The 19,498-nt window shown below is 43.3% G+C and overlaps 1 protein-coding gene across 1 annotated transcript in view; it reads right to left on the bottom strand.

The window, feature by feature from the left end:
* Positions 1–19,498, bottom strand: part of LOC124039981 (zinc transporter ZIP11-like) — a 153,249-nt gene that overhangs the window by 130,966 nt on the left and 2,785 nt on the right. Inside the window, 2 exon segments of the mRNA XM_046356622.1 lie at positions 5,241–5,399; positions 16,707–16,745. Coding sequence (XP_046212578.1) covers positions 5,241–5,399; positions 16,707–16,745 — 198 coding nt within the window.

The following is a 19,498-nucleotide window of genomic DNA, read 5'->3' as shown; positions in this document are numbered from 1 at the left end:
ATTTTTCATACTGCCTCTGGCAAAATGTGTAGAATTGAATTAAATTAGCTTTTAAAGAGCAACATTTTGTCTCTGCGAGCCTTTCAAATCTCCGGTTAGAGGCCGCGCCATTGCCCATGCCCAATACTTTTAGACTTTCAGTGAGGTAAGAAATAATACTGGAAAGTCTTACACGAGAACTTGACCAATTATCAACAGATACCAAGTAGAAAGTACAAGACACTTTCTAAAAGGTGACAAATTAAAATGTCGCCAAAAATAAGTTACACCCCACTAGTTGAGGAGTCTTGAAGGCAAATTAGCATAATTGCTAGCCACAAGAGAGAAGAGGGGGAACAGATTCCAGTTTCAGGGGAAATCTGATGGTGTGACAAGGAGAGAGGGGAGGTTAATGAGGTGTTCCTCTCCTCCTTACAAACATACATTTTCTGACACATATTTTTTAAGACACCCCTGCCTCTCAGTTAGAGATGGGGTTGTGTTATTAGCCATCGGGAAGTACAGGGAAAGTCAAAAGTGGAAAGCAGAAGACTTGGCCGAGAAGAAGTGCAGAGAAAAAGTAATGAGGTCCTTTTGGACAAGCGTTAAATATTATTGTAATTTTAAGGGGTGGATAAGCTTTAATATTGTGGATAGATTGCTGCTTCCATCAATGTAATTCATTTCCAATCCCCCATATTTTGGGGGTAAATATATATATATATCCATATAAAGTTGAAGTCGGAAGTTTACATACACCTTAGCCAAATACATTTAAACTCAGTTTTTCACATTTCCTGACATTTAATCCCAGTAAAAATCCCCTGTTTTAGGTCAATTAGGATTTCCACTTTATTTTAAGAATGTGAAATTTCAGAAAAATAGTAGAGAATGATTTATTTCACCACATTCACAGTGGGTCAGAAGTTTACATACATTCAATTAGTATTTGGTAGCATTGCCTTTAAATTGTTTAACTTGGGTCAAACATTTCGGGTACCCTTCCACAAGCTTCCCACAATAAATTGGGTGAATTTAGGCCCATTCCTCCTGACAGAGCTGGTGTAACTGAGTCAGGTTTGTAGTCATCCTTGCTCACACATGCTGTCCCAGTTCTGCCCACAAATATTCTATGAGATTGATGTCAGGGCTTTGTGATGGCCAATTCAATACCTTGACTTTGTTGTCCTTAAGCTATTTTGCCACAATTTTGGAATAATTCTTGGGGTAATTGTCCATTTGGAAGAGCCATTTGCGACCAAGCTTTAACTTCCTGACTGATATCTTGAGATGTTGCTTCAATATATCCACATAATTGTCCCTCCTGCAGCAAAGCACCCCCGCAACATGATGCTGCCACCCCCGTGCTTCACGGTTGGTATGGTGTTCTTCGGCTTGCAAGCCTCCCCCTTTTTCCTCCAAACAATGGTCATTATGGTCAAACAGTTCTATTTTGTTTCATCAGACCAGAGGATATTTCTCTAAATTGTACGATCTTTGTCCCCATGTGCAGTTGCAAACCGTAGTCTGGCTTTTTAATGGCAGTTTTGGGGCAGTGGCTTCTTCCTTGCTGAGCGGCCTTTCAGGTTATATCGATATAGGACTTGTTTTACGGTGGATATATACTTTTGTACCCGTTTCCTCCAGCATCTTCACAAGGTCCTTTTGCTGTTGTTCTGTGATTGATTTGCACTTTTCCCACCAAAGTACGTTCAGCTCTAGGAGACAGAACACGTCACCTTCCTGAGCGGTATGACAGCTGAGTGGTCCCATGGTGTTTATACTTGCATACTATTGTTTGTACAGATGAAGGTGGTACCTTCAGGCGTTTGGAAACTGCTCCCAAGGATGAACCAGACTTTTTCTGAGGTCTTGGCCGATTTCTTTTGATTTTCCCATGATGTCAAGCAAAGAAATCAAATAAAATCAAATTTTATTTGCCACATACACATGGTTAGCAGATGTTAATGCGAGTGTAGCGAAATGCTTGTGCTTCTAGTTCCGACAATGCAGTCATTGGCACTGAGTTTGAAGGTAGGCCTTGAAATACATCCACAGGTACACCTCCAATTGATTCAAATGATGTCAATTAGCCTATCAGAAGCTTCTAAAGCCATGAAATCATTTTCTGGAACTGTTCCAGCTGTTTAAAGGCACAGTCAATTTAGTGTATGTAAACTTCTGACCCACTGGAATTTTGATAGATTATTTCCCTTATAATTCACTCGGTCTGTAAACAACTTTTGGAAAAATTACTTGTGTCATGCACAAAGTAGATGTCGTAACCGACTTTCCACAAATGTCTTTTTATCAAACTATAGTTCTGGAGTGGTTGAAAAACGAGTTTTAATTACCACTTAAGTGTATGTAAACTTCCGGCTTCAACTGTATATAATTAAATAAATAAATAAAGGTATATAAAAAATATACATACACACACACACACACACACACACACACACACACACACACACACACACACACACACACACACACACACACACACACACACACACACACACACACACACACACACACACACACACACACACACACACACACACACACACACACACACACACACACACACACACACACACACACACATACATACATACATACATACATACATACATACATACATACATACATACCATACATACATACATACATACATACATACATACATACATACATACAACATACATTACATACATACATACATACACATACACATACACTGAAAACCCTATCACCCCTCTCCCAATTTGAATAAACAATAGCACCTTAGGCTTCTACCTTCAGATTATACACATTTTACAGACACAATCTATTTTGTAATACATATATTTAGTATGTCCTCTATTTCTAATGTCCATCCAGTTTGATTTCTATTTGTAACTGTGCGATTTCACAACATTTCAGAACCCATATACATTTTACGGACCCTGTATGTTTTACATTGGTTATCTTGTTGTTATTAGTCCCACCCTTCATTCCCCTTCAACCTCTCCAATCTATCTCTTAACACCATCCATTTTGGATTTCTATTTGCCATATATTTTCAACTGTGATGTGATGCTTCACAAAAGTACTGAACCTTTCAATTCTCATAGCTTCTACAGATTGTAAATTACAGATAAAAAATGTTGCTAAACAATTATATTATCGATTGATTGACTATGACTTTTCAAATCACCCAGTATTGCTATCTGCAGCGTTAGTTCTAGGTAAATGTTGCAATTCTTCAGCCATTCCTGGACCTGTGACTAAAAACGAGCTACATATGGACAGTACCAAAATAAATGATCTAATGACTCTGCTGGGAAGATTGTATCCTCAATAATTGAAAGTAATTTCCTAAATTCATCAAGTGCAGCATCTGGATGCTCCTTATTAATCACATCAGACCAACAAATATTCATAACATCATCCACTTAAGAGTCACAGCATATACCATTTTAGGCCAAGCTTCTGGAACTTTGGAAATCCTGGATATTGCCACTATATTGTGATCACTGCATCCAATGGGTACGGAAAACAGCTTTAGAACAAGGTTCTACAGTATTATAAAGAATGTGATCAATACATGTGGATGATCTTGTTACTGTAGTGGATACATATATATTTTTTTAAAGGGGTAAATCACCTTTAATACTGCAGATAGATTTTTGCTTCCATCAATGTCATTGACTGCATCATTTCCAATCCCCCATATATTTTTGGGGACCAGTCAAAAGTTTGAACACACCTACTCCTTCAAGGGTTTTTCTTTATTATTACTATTTTCTACATTGTAGAATAAAGGTGAAGACATCACAACTATGAAATAACACATATAGAATCATGTATTAACCAAAAAAGGTGATAAACAAATCAAAATAGGGCCGAACACGTTGGCATTGTGCACACTTGGCCCTTGGCTGTGTGCCACAGGAAGCTATGGATGGGAGCTAATGTTATCTCCCACGATGCAACACTCCCATTGCGTGGGGCAACATCCTGTTACCCGACTTGTACCTTGTGCAAAGCTGTGGCTTTGTTTGAAAGTGTTTGACCAGGTCCAGTTAAGTCAGTATCATCTCGCTGACAAAGCCCTTGCTCCCACATACAGAGATACAGTTCATGGTCCTATGACACTTAATCCTGCAACAGCTTGCTCCGCAGTCACCCAACCACCTGACGTTTGTTTTCCCTTATCCTAGAAACGCTGCTGGCGCACAAAAGACTGTGACTGGGGAAAACAGTAGTGTTGATAGGGAAGAGAAAGAGAGAGAGAGAGATCGATGCAGATACAGAGACTTCCAGGTACAAGGCAGCCTTATCACCAGGTTGAGGGGGGTCAGAACGGGGGTCGACGGACCCGGTGCTGCTGCTGCTAGGCTGGCACTGCCTCCACCACCCACCTGCACTCCCCCTCTCTCCTGCTATCATTCAGGGCCCAGTGTTTGCCCAGGAGCCAGTAAAATTGACACCAGCAGCTGTCCAAACAGCCTGGTCCGACCCCCCAGAGGGGCACCCCAGCCCACAGCCAAGACCCCTACGTCTCCCCCCCGATTCCAATCTGCTCCGTCCTCCCACTGTCATCACTGGGGAAACCAGGGGAGAGGAGCAGGAGATATAGTGGGATAGAGATGGAGGAGAGGAGGAAGAGGATGGTGGGGACAACCGTAATGATTTGTGTTAAAGCCTGTAATCGCTGTGAAAAGATGTATGTAGGGTGTTAGGATGATGTTTAAGGAATAGCCTACTTTTCCTACTTTTTTAGCTGACAGTACATCAATTGATCACCAATTGCAAATGGTTTAGGTTACAAGATTGGCCTCATTGCACCATCCTACTTACCTTTTTGATACATTTACCAGTGATAGTCCACTGCGCTAGTACAGAATAAAACCACTGTATGTAACAATATCATATAATCTAATTTGCCCTCTATCCAACCCTCTCACCCTCTATCCAACCCTCTCACCCTCTATCCAACCCTCATCCTGTCCTGATTTATTTCCCGCCTTTATCGAATTTCCAACAGGTAGACCTACATTTCATTTGTCAAGCACTTTAAATTGTAAATTGCATTTGTTCTAAGAAATGTGCTTATATAAATCAAGCTTGATTGATTGATATTACCTGTGGTGTATGAGCAAACAATGTATAGAGGCCAACCTCTTTGGCTATTGTGTTTGACATGTCAGAGTGGTATGTACTGTATGTGTGAATTAAGTTCATTTCCGGGAGGCTGCAGCACCAACAAGACTCACCAGAGCAGGCATAATGAGGTCAGCCAGGTAGACGAAGGCCGCGCCGAGGGCAAAGCCCACCGCCACAGGGACGAACGCAAACGAGCCATACTTTCCCAAATCCTCTGCCATGTCTATCGCCAGTGCCAGCAACGACCAATAGGACGCCGCCAACATCACCTGAGGGCGAAGCAAAAAGGAAGTAACAGTTAGCAGGCACTATTATTTGCTGTGTGCAGTCGGCTTCTGCTCGGAGTGGGGAAGTTCAGTTGGCCTCAAAATAAATAAAAAAGCTAACAGAGAAAGTCCTCGGGGGATCTCAGTCTTTTGGAATAGGACTGTTGTGCAATGATAAAGGTGACCCCCATTCCCTAAGCAACATTTGGCATGAATGTTATGCAATAACACAAATAACGAAAAGGGACAGAGGACCGAAAATAAACACTGCCTCAAATTCACACGTCCTCTGGAATACGTCACAAACACATCCCTATAGGCCCTGGCACTTTCCTCCAGATCCAGCAGGGAGTGTGAGTAATGGCTCTACAGTGCTAACATTTTGGTCGCACACGCTCCTAAATATTTTACTGTGCTACCTGGAATTTTAATTTGGGAGCATTTTGCTCCAAAATGTATTGTAAGAAATGTCAGCACAGAGCTGTGTGTGTGCTGTTCAGTTCAGTTCACAAAGCCCCACAATGCACTACTCCCCAATAGCTTGATCAAAGACATTCATTCCACCTTTTACTAGGGAAGAGCTAGCCTTGCTGACGCGACCCACATGACCACACAGCAAGGAAGAGCTGTAACTAGCTGGTCTGGAAAGGAGGCCATTGGTTAATGCAATAGTCGCTCAGAAATGAAGCGGATGCATTGATTGGTTCTCTCAAATGTTTTTTCTTCCTGGGGTGTTGAGACCTCTCCTTGTTTGGATTTGAAACAGATGTAATGGAAGGGGCCGGTGCTCGGGGGATGCGTGTGGATATGACTGTGGGTGTTTGAGTGAGAAAGACCCGGAGGAGAACCAACCAGCAAAAGCCCAGTCCACTTCATTATCAACGCATCATGCCGACAATATGAAAATAGCTTTTCAAGACTCTGAAGTCAGGACCGGAGGACTTCGAGTTTGGAATCAGCCATACTTGGGGAGAGCAGAGAAAAAATAAGAAGCAAAGGCTGCTGACAGGAGTGTGTTGCTTGGGAGTGTCTGTCTCAACGGTGGCATTATGCCGATTACTCTGGGAACATAAGCAATAGCTGAGGATCAAACTCATGGCAAGAACAGGATTGGTCACCAGCCGACTCTCTTCAGACAATGGGTTTAGACATGGTTCTGAGTCATCAGAACTTCACTTACTTCACTTATTCCTTCATGGTACCTCTGGTACCGGAAGGGGGCACATGTCATCTGATGCAACACTCGATCACTCCCCTTTTTGGTAAAATAGCCTGGAGGTGTGTTTGGTCATTGTCCTGTAGAAAAACAAATGATATATATACACACACATACTGAACAGAAATATAAACGCAACATGCAACAATTCAACCATTTTACTGAGTTACAGTTCATATAAGGAAATCAGTCAATTGAAATTAATTCATTAGGCCCTAAACTATGGATTTCACATGACTGGGCAGGAGCACAGCCACTCAGAATCTGTTTTTTTCCCACGAAAGGGCATTATTGCAGACAGAATATCTCCTCAGTTTCATCAGCTGTCCGGGTGTTGGTCCTCTGTGTACTCAGCAAGAGAGAGAGAGGAGCGGGAGAGAGAGGAGGAAGAGTGCTTTGACACTGGGAGAGATGGATGTGGTAATTAGCTACAGGTAACGAGCGTGCCAAGTTGCTTATTGATTCAGGTGTCATGAATGGTATGCCCGTCTTTCAGGAGAAACGGTGCTTCTGAAGCTTCTGCATCAGACCCAGATATATAGCTGTCAATAAAATGCTAAACAATGCTAAACATTCCTTAGTAGAAGAAACTTGAACAAGAACTAAATGAGATAGAAAAGATAAGATAGGAAAGTGTGAACCATAGTGAAGGAAGAACTGAGGTTTTTGTTCATCTCTTTCTTCACACAAGGTTGAAATTGAATCAATGATGATCTTACTAGATGCTATAGCCGATATTGCAATCCTTCATGGGGTGCAAATTGGAATTAGAAATTAAGGAATTTCTTTAAAGTTATTTGTAGTGGCTTCACATGAATGGATTCTTGGATTAAAAAGTTTCTTACAATGAGTTCACATTTCACTTGAGTCTATATGACAGTGTGTGTGTGCGCGCGCACAAGCACACAGTTGAAGTCGGAAGTTTTCAACTACTCCACAAATTTCTTGTTAACAAACCATAGTTTTGGCAATTCAGTTAGGACAACTTCTTTGTGCATGACACAAGTCATTTTTCCAACAACTGTATCACAATTCCAGTGGGTCAGAAGTTTACATACACTAAGTTGACTGTGCCTTTTAACAGCTTGGAAAATTCCAGAAAAGTATGTAATGGCTTAAGAAGCTAGTGATATGCTAATTGAGATCATTTGAGTCAAATGGAGTGTACCTGTGGATATATTTCAAGGCCTACCTTCAAACTCAGTGCCTCTTTGCTTGACATCATGGGAAATTCAAAGAAATCAGCCAAGACCTTAGAAAAAATAGTTGACCTCCACAAGTCTGGTTCATCCTTGGTTGCAATTTCCAAATGCTTGAAGTCACCACATTCATCTGTACAAACAATAGTGCGCAAGTATAAACATTATGGGACCATGCAGCCGTCATATCGCTCAGGATGGAGACGTGTTCTGTCTCCTAGAGATTAACGTAAAAAGTACAAATCAATCCCAGAACAACAGCAAAGGACATTGTGGATAATGGTGGAGGAAACCGGTACAAAAGTATCTATATCCACAGTAAAACGAGGCTTGCAAGCCAAAGAACACCATCCCAACCGTGAAGCACAGGGGTGGCAGCATCATGTTGTAGGGGTGCATTGCTTCAGGAGGGGCTGGTGCACTTCACAAAATAGATGGCATCATGAAAATGGAAAATGATGTGGATATATTGAAGCAACATCTCAAGACGTGAGTCCGGAAGTTAAAGCTTGGTCGCAAATGGGTCTTCCAAATGGACAATGATCCCAAGCATTACATTTACATTTAAGTCATTTAGCAGACGCTCTTATCCAGAGCGACTTACAAATTGGTGCATTCACCTTATGACATCCAGTGGAACAACCACTTTACAATAGTGCATCTAAATATTTTAAGGGGGGGGAGGGGGTGAGAAGGATTACTTTATCCTATCCTAGGTGTTCCTTAAAGAGGTGGGGTTTCAGGTGTCTCCGGAAGGTGGTGATTGACTCCGCTGTCCTGGCGTCGTGAGGGAGTTTGTTCCACCATTGGGGAGCCAGAGCAGCGAACAGTTTTGACTGAGCTGAGCGGGAACTGTACTTCCTCAGTGGTAGGGAGGTGAGCAGGCCAGAGGTGGATGAACGCAGTGCCCTTATTTGGGTGTAGGGCCTGATCAGAGCCTGGAGGTACTGAGGCTGAGTGCCGTTCCCCTCACAGCTCCGTAGGCAAGCACCATGGTCTTGTAGCGGATGCGAGCTTCAACTGGAAGCCAGTGGAGAGAGCGGAGGAGCGGGTTGACGTGAGAGAACTTGGGAAGGTTGAACACTAGACGGGCTGCGGCGTTCTGGATGAGTTGTAGGGGTTTAATGGCACAGGCAGGGAGCCCAGCCAACAGCGAGTTGCAGTAATCCAGACGGAGATGACAAGTGCCTGGATTAGGACCTGCGCCGCTTCCTGTGTGAGGCAGGGTCGTGGACTCTGCGGATGTTGTAGAGCATGAACCTACAGGAACGGGCCACCGCCTTGATGTTAGTTGAGAACGACAGTTTGTTGTCCAGGATCACGCCAAGGTTCTTAGCGCTCTGGGAGGAGGACACAATGGAGTTGTCAACCGTGATGGCGAGATCATGGAACGGGCAGTCCTTCCCCGGGAGGAAGAGCAGCTCCGTCTTGCCGAAGTTCAGCTTGAGGTGGTGATCCTCCTGTGTACCGGAGTCCTAGCTCATCCACACTGATATGTCTGCCAGACATGCAGAGATGCGATTAAGCCACCTGGTCATCAGAAGGGGGAAAGGAGAAGATTAATTGTGTGTCGTCTGCATAGCAATGATAGGAGAGACCATGTGAGGTTATGACAGAGCCAAGTGACTTGGTGTATAGCGAGAATAGGAGAGGGCCTAGAACAGAGCCCTGGGGGACACCAGTGGTGAGAGCGCGTGGTGAGGAGACAGATTCTCGCCACGCCACGTGGTAGGAGCGACCTGTCAGGTAGGACGCAATCCAAATGCGTGGGCTTCCGGAGATGCCCAACTGGAGAGGGTGGAGAGGAGGATCTGATGGTTCACAGTATCGAAGGCAGCCGATAGGTCTAGAAGGATGAGAGCAGAGGAGAGAGAGTTAGCTTTAGCGGTGCGGAGCGCCTCCGTGATACAGAGAAGAGCAGTCTCAGTTGAATGACTAGTCTTGAAACCTGACTGATTTGGATCAAGAAGGTCATTCTGAGAGAGATAGCGGGAGAGCTGACCAAGGACGGCACGTTCAAGAGTTTTGGAGAGAAAAGAAAGAAGGGATACTGGTCTGTAGTTGTTGACATCGGAGGGATCGAGTGTAGGTTTTTTCAGAAGGGGTGCAACTCTCGCTCTCTTGAAGACGGAAGGGACGTAGCCAGCGGTCAGGGATAAGTTGATGAGCGAGGTGAGGTAAGGGAGAAGGTCTCCGGAAATGGTCTGGAGAAGAGAGGAGGGGATAGGGTCGAGCGGGCAGGTTGTTGGGCGGCCGGCCAGTCACAAGACGCGAGATTTCATCTGGAGAGAGAGGGGAGAAAGAGGTCAGAGCACAGGGTAGAGCAGTGTGAGCAGAACCAGCGGTGTTGTTTGACTTAGCAAACGAGGATCGGATGTCGTCGATCTTCTTTTCAAAATGGTTGACGAAGTCATCTGCAGAGAGGGAGGGGGGGGGGATTCAGGAGGGAGGAGAATGTGGCAAAGAGCTTCCTAGGGTTAGAGGCAGATGCTTGGAATTTAGAGTGGTAGAAAGTGGCTTTAGCAGCAGAGACAGAGGAGGAAAATGTAGAGAGGAGGGAGTGAAAGGATGCCAGGTCCGCAGGGAGGCGAGTTTTCCTCCATTTCCGCTCGGCCTTCCGGAGCCCTGTTCTGTGAGCTCGCATTGAGTCGTCAAGCCACGGAGCGGGAGGGGAGGACCGAGCCGGCCTGGAAGATAGGGGACATAGAGAGTCAAAGGATGCAGAAAGGGAGGAGAGGAGGGTTGAGGAGGCAGAATCAGGAGATAGGTTGGAGAAGGTTTGAGCAGAGGGAAGAGATGATAGGATGGAAGAGGAGAGAGTAGCGGGGGAGAGAGAGCGAAGGTTGGGACGGCGCGATACCATCCGAGTAGGGGCAGTGTGGGAAGTGTTGGATGAGAGCGAGAGGGAAAAGGATACAAGGTAGTGGTCGGAGACTTGGAGGGGAGTTGCAATGAGGTTAGTGGAAGAACAGCATCTAGTAAAGATGAGGTCGAGCGTATTGCCTGCCTTGTGAGTAGGGGGGGAAGGTGAGAGGGTGAGGTCAAAAGAGGAGAGGAGTGGAAAGAAGGAGGCAGAGAGGAATGAGTCAAAGGTAGACGTGGGGAGGTTAAAGTCGCCCAGAACTGTGAGAGGTGAGCCGTCCTAAGCATACTTCCAAAGTTGTGGCAAAATGGCTTAAGGACAACAAAGTCAAGGTATTGGAGTGGCCATCACAAAACCCTGACCTCAATCCTATAGAAAATGTGTCGGCAGCACTGAAAGAGCGTGTGCGAGCAAGGAGGCCTACAAACCTGACTCAGTTACACCAGCTCTGCCAGGATGAATGGGCCAAAATTCACCCACCCTTTGAGAGGCTTTGAAGCCACCGGTTGGCCATATTGGCACTCCCCAGTAGGCACGGTAATCCATAGGAATGAACAGAATTCTAAAATGATAGGTATTCAAGTATTGTTTGTGGTTGTAGTGGGGACAGTAACATTAGTACCAAAATAATAATACTTTAATAATGAAAATATATATTTATTTTAATAATTTTTTGTTATGTTTAGCTCACATAATATATTTTACAAATATGTATTAAGGTGTCCTGTAATAGAATACACATGTCAAAACAAATGTAGATTATTCAATAAATGAATTTCTATAGAGTCCAAATTATTTTTTGACACCGGAGGAGGAGTACCAAGATGGCTGCGCATTGGCTTCAGTACAGTGTCCCTGTCAATCATACAGGGTTTATAGACATCATTGGTTTGAACATTGGTCTTCTGGCCTTGTTACCCTCTAGTAGCTCAAATCTATTTTGAACTAACTTTTGAAGTATGTGTAGAATTTTCCATATATAGTCAAAAGTAATTGTCTGCAGTTTTCAGAAGGTGAATTAGCTCATTTTGGCAGTCTTAAATGGTCAAATATGATTCAATTCTCATTTAAAGCAAAGTAAAAGAAAACGGTTTTAAGTCAGTGACTTTTGAAGGTCGTATCACTCAACCATAGAGACTTAACAAAGCTATCCCCATGTTCACTCGAGCCATATCTTTGTGCCTTTTACAGCTTGTTTCTAGCCTAAAGAGTTGCAGAGTTATGGATCCTTTACAATTATATAATAGAAACTGCGGGAAAGCAGTGCCCGACAGGCGGGGACAAAAGGACACTGCCCTCTGGTGTCCTAGCTAGCTGCCGGTGTCACCTCCGCCTCCTGTGTACCGGAGTCCTAGCTAGCTAGCAACCCAGCAACAATAGATAATTAGCTAGATAAGGCTAGCAAGTTATCTAGCTAGCTAGATAAGGTTAGCATGCTAGCTAAGCTTGAAGGGTCATCACTAATTACAACAGATACACCCATTTCTACAATTGATCTTGTTAAAATCAGCTTTGAAACCTAACCCTAACCATCACCTTAACCACACTGCTATCATTATGCCTAGACTGAACCTTAAATTAAGACCAAAAAGGTCATTTTTGTTTGCATACATTTTTACGATAGACTATTTTTACTTTGTGGCTGTGGTAACTTGTGCAAGCCTCTTCAGAGGTGGAACCTAAAGTTGCATTTCCTCTTTAGCACAGGAAATTACATTAAAATAGTGGCTGCAACTTCTTATGGGGAGGTCGTTTAAAAATGGACCAAGTATAAAGAAGAGATCCTCCTTCAGGATCGTTACTAGTTACCACAGCCACAAAGTCATACACCCCGCCCATAAGCCCTACAAGGCCAGAAAGCACATTTTTGTGTTCATTCATTTTTTACGATATATCTAATCAAATGCTTGTGCTTCTAGTTCCAACAGTGCAGTAATATCTAACAAGTAATCTAACAATTCCCCAAAAACTACCTAATACACACAAATCTAAAGGAGTGAATGAGAATATGTACATAAGTGTATGAATGAGCGACGGCCGAGCAGGATAGGCAAGGTGCAGTAGATAGTATAAAATACAGTATGTACATGTGATATGAATAATGTAAGATATGAAAACATATTAAAGTGGCATTGTTTAAAGTGACGAGTGATCCATTTATTAAAGTGTCCAGTGATTGGGTCTCAGTGTAGGCAGCAGCCTCACTGACTTAGTGAACAGTCTGAAGGCCTAGATATAGATTGATTGAAAAACAGCTTCTCTCAGTCCCAGCTTTGATGCACCTGTACTGACCTCGCCTTCTGGATGATAGTGGTGTGAACAGGCACTTGCTCGAGTGGTTGTTGTCCTTGATCTTTTTGGCCTTCCTGTGACACCGGGTACTGTAGGTGTCATAGAGGGCAGGTAGTTTGCCCCTGGTGATGCGTTGTGCAGACCGCACCACCCTTGTGGTTGAGGGCGGTGCAGTTGCCGTACTGTGATACAGTCCGACAGGATGCCAGATATTGTTCATCCTGATCAGACAGGTGTTTTACATGGACGATACATATGGAGATAATATACGACAATTACTTGAAACAACTGAACATTATGAAACATCAAAGATACCAGGCAGGTTTTGAAAAGGCATTTAATAAAGTACAACTAGTATGTATATATATAAATGCCTGGATTACTTAAATGTTGGTTAATCTCTTATACAATGGGTTAAAGTTATGTACAGCAACCCCAGGTGTAAAATAGTAAATAATGGTTACATCTCAGAAGGTATTGAGCTTTTAAAATGAGTAAAACAAGGCTGTCCATTGTCACCATATCTATTTATTATATCCATTGAAATGAGAGCCATTTAAATCAGATCCAACAAGAATATCAAGGGGTTAGAAACAAAATGTGTCAATGAATGCAGATGACTCAAGTTTTTTTCAAAGTCCGACCAATCTGGATCACTGCACAGCCTCAGATCTTGATCACTTTCCTAGCCTCTCTGGACTAAAACCGAATTATGAAAAGTGTACCATATTATGTATTGGATCATTAAAATACAATGTTTACACTACCTTGTAGTTTACCAATAAAATGGGTGGATGGTGAAGTAGACATACTTGGCATTCACATGAAAACATATGAATTAACACAATCAATTTCAATAGAAAGTTAGTGTGAAGAGGTAAAAACTTGTCTATTTATGGAAACATCACATTGATTAACACTTTGGTCCAATCACAGTTTACTTACTTACTAATGACGCTGCCTACTCCAGAACACTCGTTTTTTTATTATATGAGAAAGATATTTTATTTGGAATGCTAAAACAGCCAAAATTAAACATGCCTATTTTTAGGTAATGAATATGAGTTTGTGGAGCTAAAATCATTAAATATTAAAGCTTTAAACCCTTCTTATTGTTGTTATTACGATCATCATTATAATAATAAGTAATGTCATTACCATTAGTAGGCTTAGTATAGCAACCTTGTATAATCACCATCAAGCTATAGGCCTAAGAGCGCATCCTGTTTAGTTTTAACACTAACTTACTTAGGCCTATATTTCTATACTTAGTGGGGAGAACAAGTATTTGAAACACTGCCAATTTTGCAGGTTTTCCTACTTAAAGCATGTAGAGGTCTGTCATTTTTATCATAGGTACACTTCAACTGTGAGAGACGGAATCTAAAACAAAAATCTAGAAAATCACATTGTATGATTTTTAAATAATGAATTTGCATTTTATTGCATGACATAAGTATGTGATACATCAGAAAAGCAGAACTTAATATTTGGTACAGAAACCTTTGTTTGCAATTACAGAGATCATACGTTTCCTGTAGTTCTTGACCAGGTTTGCACACACTTCAGCAGGGATTTTGGCCCACTCCTCCATACAGACCTTATCCAGATTCTTCAGGTTTCCGGGCTGTCGCTGGGCAATACGGACTTTCAGCTCCCTCCAAAGATTTTCTATTGGGTTCAGGTCTGGAGACTGCCTAGGCCACTTCAGGACCTTGAGATGCTTCTTACGGAGCCACTCCTTGGTTGCCCTGGCTGTGTGTTTCGGATCGTTGTCATGCTGGAAGACCCAGCCACGACCCATCTTCAATGCTCTTACTGAGGGAAGGAGGTTGTTGGCCAAGATCTCGCGATACATGGCCCTATCCATCCTCCCCTCAATAAGGTGCAGTCGTCCTGTCCCCTTTGCAGAAAAGCATCCCCAAAGAATGATGTTTCCACCTCCATGCTTCACAGTTGGGATGGTGTTCTTGGGGTTGTACTCATCCTTCTTCGAGTTCAAACAGGTGCAGTTAATACAGGTAAAAAGTGGAGAACAGGAGTATTTCTTAAAGAAAAACTAACACGTCTGTGAGAGCCGGAATTCTTACTGGTTGGTAGGTGATCAAATACTTATGTCATGCAATAAAATGCTAATTAATTACTTAAAAATCATACGATCATGTGATTTTCTGGATTTTTGTTTTAGATTCCATCTCTCACAGTTGAAGTCCACCTATGATAAAAATTACAGACATGCTTTGTAAGTCGGAAAACCTGCAAAATCGTCAGTGTATCAATCAATCATTTATTTGTTCATGTCATCACAAAGCATATGAGTCATTCATGATTTGTAATGCAAACATGCAATTTGGTTCAAATAAAATATAGCGACCATTGAATAATTAGCGTAAACAATAAATAGCCCTAAACCGCTCCATTTCAAAAATTGCATTCACAAAGGAATGGAATTGTTTTTATTCTTTGCTGTAATAAAGGCTTACAACAAACTCACTGGTACGCTTATAATTTATTTAGTGTTGTTTACATTGTCACAAACGGTCAATTATAAATATAACAGTATAACCTGTTTGGCACACATAATATGCATACAGGGCTTGCTCCTTATTTTATTTTTCTTGATCTCCTGTATTTTCCACAACTAGTCAAATGTATTCCACATATCTGACTTCCCCTTTACCTCCTGAGAAACCAGTAAACATTCCCACGTTTTGAGTCTATTTGTCACGTCCTCTGTATCCATTCCGCTGTCACGTATTACGGTGTTCAGAGTTTGTTTTAACCAATTCATTGATGTGATTATGATACGCTATAGGTCAAACCCTATTGGTCACATGTCACGTAAAGAGAGCAAGGGTTGAGGGAATAGAAAATGTTTTTCCGAAACATAACTTTGACTGAAATTTTGTTGCACTCTCAGCAATACGGACAGCTCGATACACACTGTTAATGTTCTGTGGTCATTGCTGAAGCAGGGAGGAGAGAGAGATAACCGGTGCTAGTCAAAGTCACTTGCTGTCTTTTCTTTTGTATTTCTTTTTTTTTTTACATAGTGCAGCAAGTCAGTCCTGGTACAAGCAAATAAATTGCGGTCGGACTCGCTCCAGACATGTGAGCGTCTTAATTAGTTCATCAAACAGTTTTCTTAAAGCATCAGACAAGCTCGGCACATATAGTAGATTAGACTAAAACACATAGGATGTGTCTATATATGGAGAAATACATGATTGGTCAACAAAACAGAAATATTGGTTGACCAACATTTTCCTAAGTCGGGGACAGCCCTATACTAAGGTGAGTCTTCTATTATCGTTTGTTGAGGTGAGCAATAATACCTTATTCATCTATTCCTCTTCTGTCATTCTAGGAGACAGTGGGATTTACAGCCTTACACATATATTTTATTAAGATTGAGAATTATATAATAACTGTCAGGAAGGTAGCAATGCTTCTGAAAAACTTCCCAGAAAGTTACACTTCTTCTTATGAGACAGTAGGGAATACTTTGGAAAAGTCTTACCCACCCTTTGACTTTGAGTCCACCACATCAACTGAAAAGACTGTCACATCTAACATCTACTTGCATTCACATATTAGATAGCAGGGCAATCCTGGGTTGGGTAAAGGTGGGTGGACATGTGTGTGTGTGTGAGAGAGAGAAACAGCTCTCGTCCTGCCGAAGTGGAGGATTATATTGGCATTTTTGTGTGTGTGACTGGTTCAAAAGCATATTTTCTTACCCCAGCAGCAAAGCCCAGACTTCCATCCAAGATCTGCTTCTAAGGGGGGGGTCAAACCAAACCAAGGGCATCAACAAGCCACTGTGGTGTTAAGTTGACGAGTAAGGCACGTTCTCCAAGATATTGTCGAACTTTCAATCAATTTCTATCAGGGGTTGGAACTTGGAACGGGTCCAGGAAACAGAACCCAAAACTTTAAAACGAAATTAGTCGAGATACATAATCAGAATCAGGAACAAAAGTAATCTAATACTGTTCATAAACAGTATAGTTATTTTAATCTTTTCACGTATGAATTCCAAATAACAGTCACCCCAGCGTGAGATTATTTATGCGTGTGATGTCAGAATGCACTCACTGTTCCAAAATGTGATTGTTACTCAACAGGACAGTTAACCCACGCTGCTCTCAAACCAAGGCACGCTGCATGCTAATTATCTATAGGCTATGTTCAACTTGTCAATTTAAAATTATTTTCTAACCATTTTTATTTTCATACAACAATTTTAATTGAGGTGTGTTCTGCCTTGCCATTAATTCACATAGAAGTAGCCCATTTCACCTTTGCAGAACATTGTGACTAGTTTCAGGAAAGTAGCTGTATGTCGCGCGCCAATACTTCACAGGAGAGGCATTTGAACATACATTTTTTTCTGTCTATAACGCTCTGCGTAGTATGTGTAGGTAAATCCTTTCTAAAGCTGCTTTTTTTATACATATCACAAAGAACTTCAAAAGTTGGCTCTCACTGGAGGGCCGAGTTTTGAAATCAGTGGAATGCCTGGTGGAAGCAGAGTATGAAAGCTTAGGAGATGAAGAGAATTCAGCCGTTTTATTGCAAATGCAGAGTCGAAAAGAGAACACAGAAGGCTGTTGTATAAAACACCTGTCTACGGAGTATATCTTCAAACTAAGGGCAACCATCGCATCCGTGACAGAGTCGTTCTTTTAACGCAACGTAACGTAAACAACACTGCTAGCTAGCCAGCTAGCCCCCGAATAGCAACACTGCAGAAACTATTACACTCAACGGAACGACTTGATTAGTGTAGTGTCAACAACGCACCCACTGCCAGCTGGCCTACTTCAGCAGTACTGTATCATTTTAATCATTTTAGACAATAAGATTCTTGCTACGTAGCTTAACTTTCTGAACATTCGAGACGTGTAGTCCACTTGTCATTCCAATCTCCTTTGCATTAGCGTAGCCTCTTCTGTAGCCTGTCAACTATGTGTCTGTTTATCCCTGTTCTCTCCTCTCTGCACAGACCATACAAACGCTCCTCACCGCGTGGCCGCGGCCACCCTACTCTGGTGGTCCCAGCGCGCACGACCCACGTGGAGTTCCAGGTCTCCGGTAGCCTCTGGAACTGCCAATCTGCGGTCAACAAGGCAGAGTTCATCTCAGCCTATGCCTCCCTCCAGTCCCTCGACTTCTTGGCACTGACGGAAACATGGATCACCACAGACAACACTGCTACTCCTACTGCTCTCTCTTCGTCCGCCCACGTGTTCTCGCACACCCCGAGAGCGTCTGGTCAGCGGGGTGGTGGCACCGGGATCCTCATCTCTCCCAAGTGGTCATTCTCTCTTTCTCCCCTTACCCATCTGTCTATCGCCTCCTTTGAATTTCATGCTGTCACAGTTACTAGCCCTTTCAAGCTTAACATCCTTATCATTTATCGCCCTCCAGGTTCCCTCGGAGAGTTCATCAATGAGCTTGATGCCTTGATAAGCTCCTTTCCTGAGGACGGCTCACCTCTCACAGTTCTGGGCGACTTTAACCTCCCCACGTCTACCTTTGACTCTTTCCTCTCTGCCTCCTTCTTTCCACTCCTCTCCTCTTTTGACCTCACCCTCTCACCTTCCCCCCTACTCACAAGGCAGGCAATACGCTCGACCTCATCTTTACTAGATGCTGTTCTTCCACTAACCTCATTGCAACTCCCCTCCAAGTCTCCGACCACTGCCTTGTATCCTTTTCCCTCTCGCTCTCATCCAACACCTCCCACACTGCCCCTACTCGGATGGTATCGCGCCGTCCCAACCTTCGCTCTCTCTCCCCCGCTACTCTCTCCTCTTCCATCCTATCATCTCTTCCCTCCGCTCAAACCTTCTCCCACCTATCTCCTGATTCTGCCTCCTCAACCCTCCTCTCCTCCCTCTCTGCATCCCTTGACTCTCTATGTCCCCTATCCTCCAGGCCGGCTCGGTCCTCCCCTCCCGCTCCGTGGCTCGATGACTCATTGCGAGCTCACAGAACAGGGCTCCGGGCAGCCGAGCGGAAATGGAGGAAAACTCGCCTCCCTGCGGACCTGGCATCCTTTCACTCCCTCCTCTCTACATTTTCCTCCTCTGTCTCTGCTGCTAAAGCCACTTCCTACCACGCTAAATTCCAAGCATCTGCCTCTAACCCTAGGAAGCTCTTTGCCACCTTCTCCTCCCTCCTGAATCCTCCGCCCCCTCCCCCCCTCCTCCCTCTCTGCAGATGACTTCGTCAACCATTTTGAAAAGAAGGTCGACGACATCCGATCCTCGTTTGCTAAGTCAAACGACACCGCTGGTTCTGCTCACACTGCCCTACCCTGTGCTCTGACCTCTTTCTCCCCTCTCTCTCCAGATGAAATCTCGCGTCTTGTGACGGCCGGCCGCCCAACAACCTGCCCGCTTGACCCTATCCCCTCCTCTCTTCTCCAGACCATTTCCGGAGACCTTCTCCCTTACCTCACCCATCAACTCATCCCTGACCGCTGGCTACGTCCCTTCCGTCTTCAAGAGAGCGAGAGTTGCAC

This window comes from Oncorhynchus gorbuscha, linkage group LG07 (assembly GCF_021184085.1).
Source record: "Oncorhynchus gorbuscha isolate QuinsamMale2020 ecotype Even-year linkage group LG07, OgorEven_v1.0, whole genome shotgun sequence".
NCBI classification, from domain to species: Eukaryota; Metazoa; Chordata; class Actinopteri; order Salmoniformes; family Salmonidae; genus Oncorhynchus; species Oncorhynchus gorbuscha.
The sequence above is the reverse complement of the archived record's forward strand: the minus strand, read 5'-3'. Positions and strand labels throughout refer to the sequence as shown.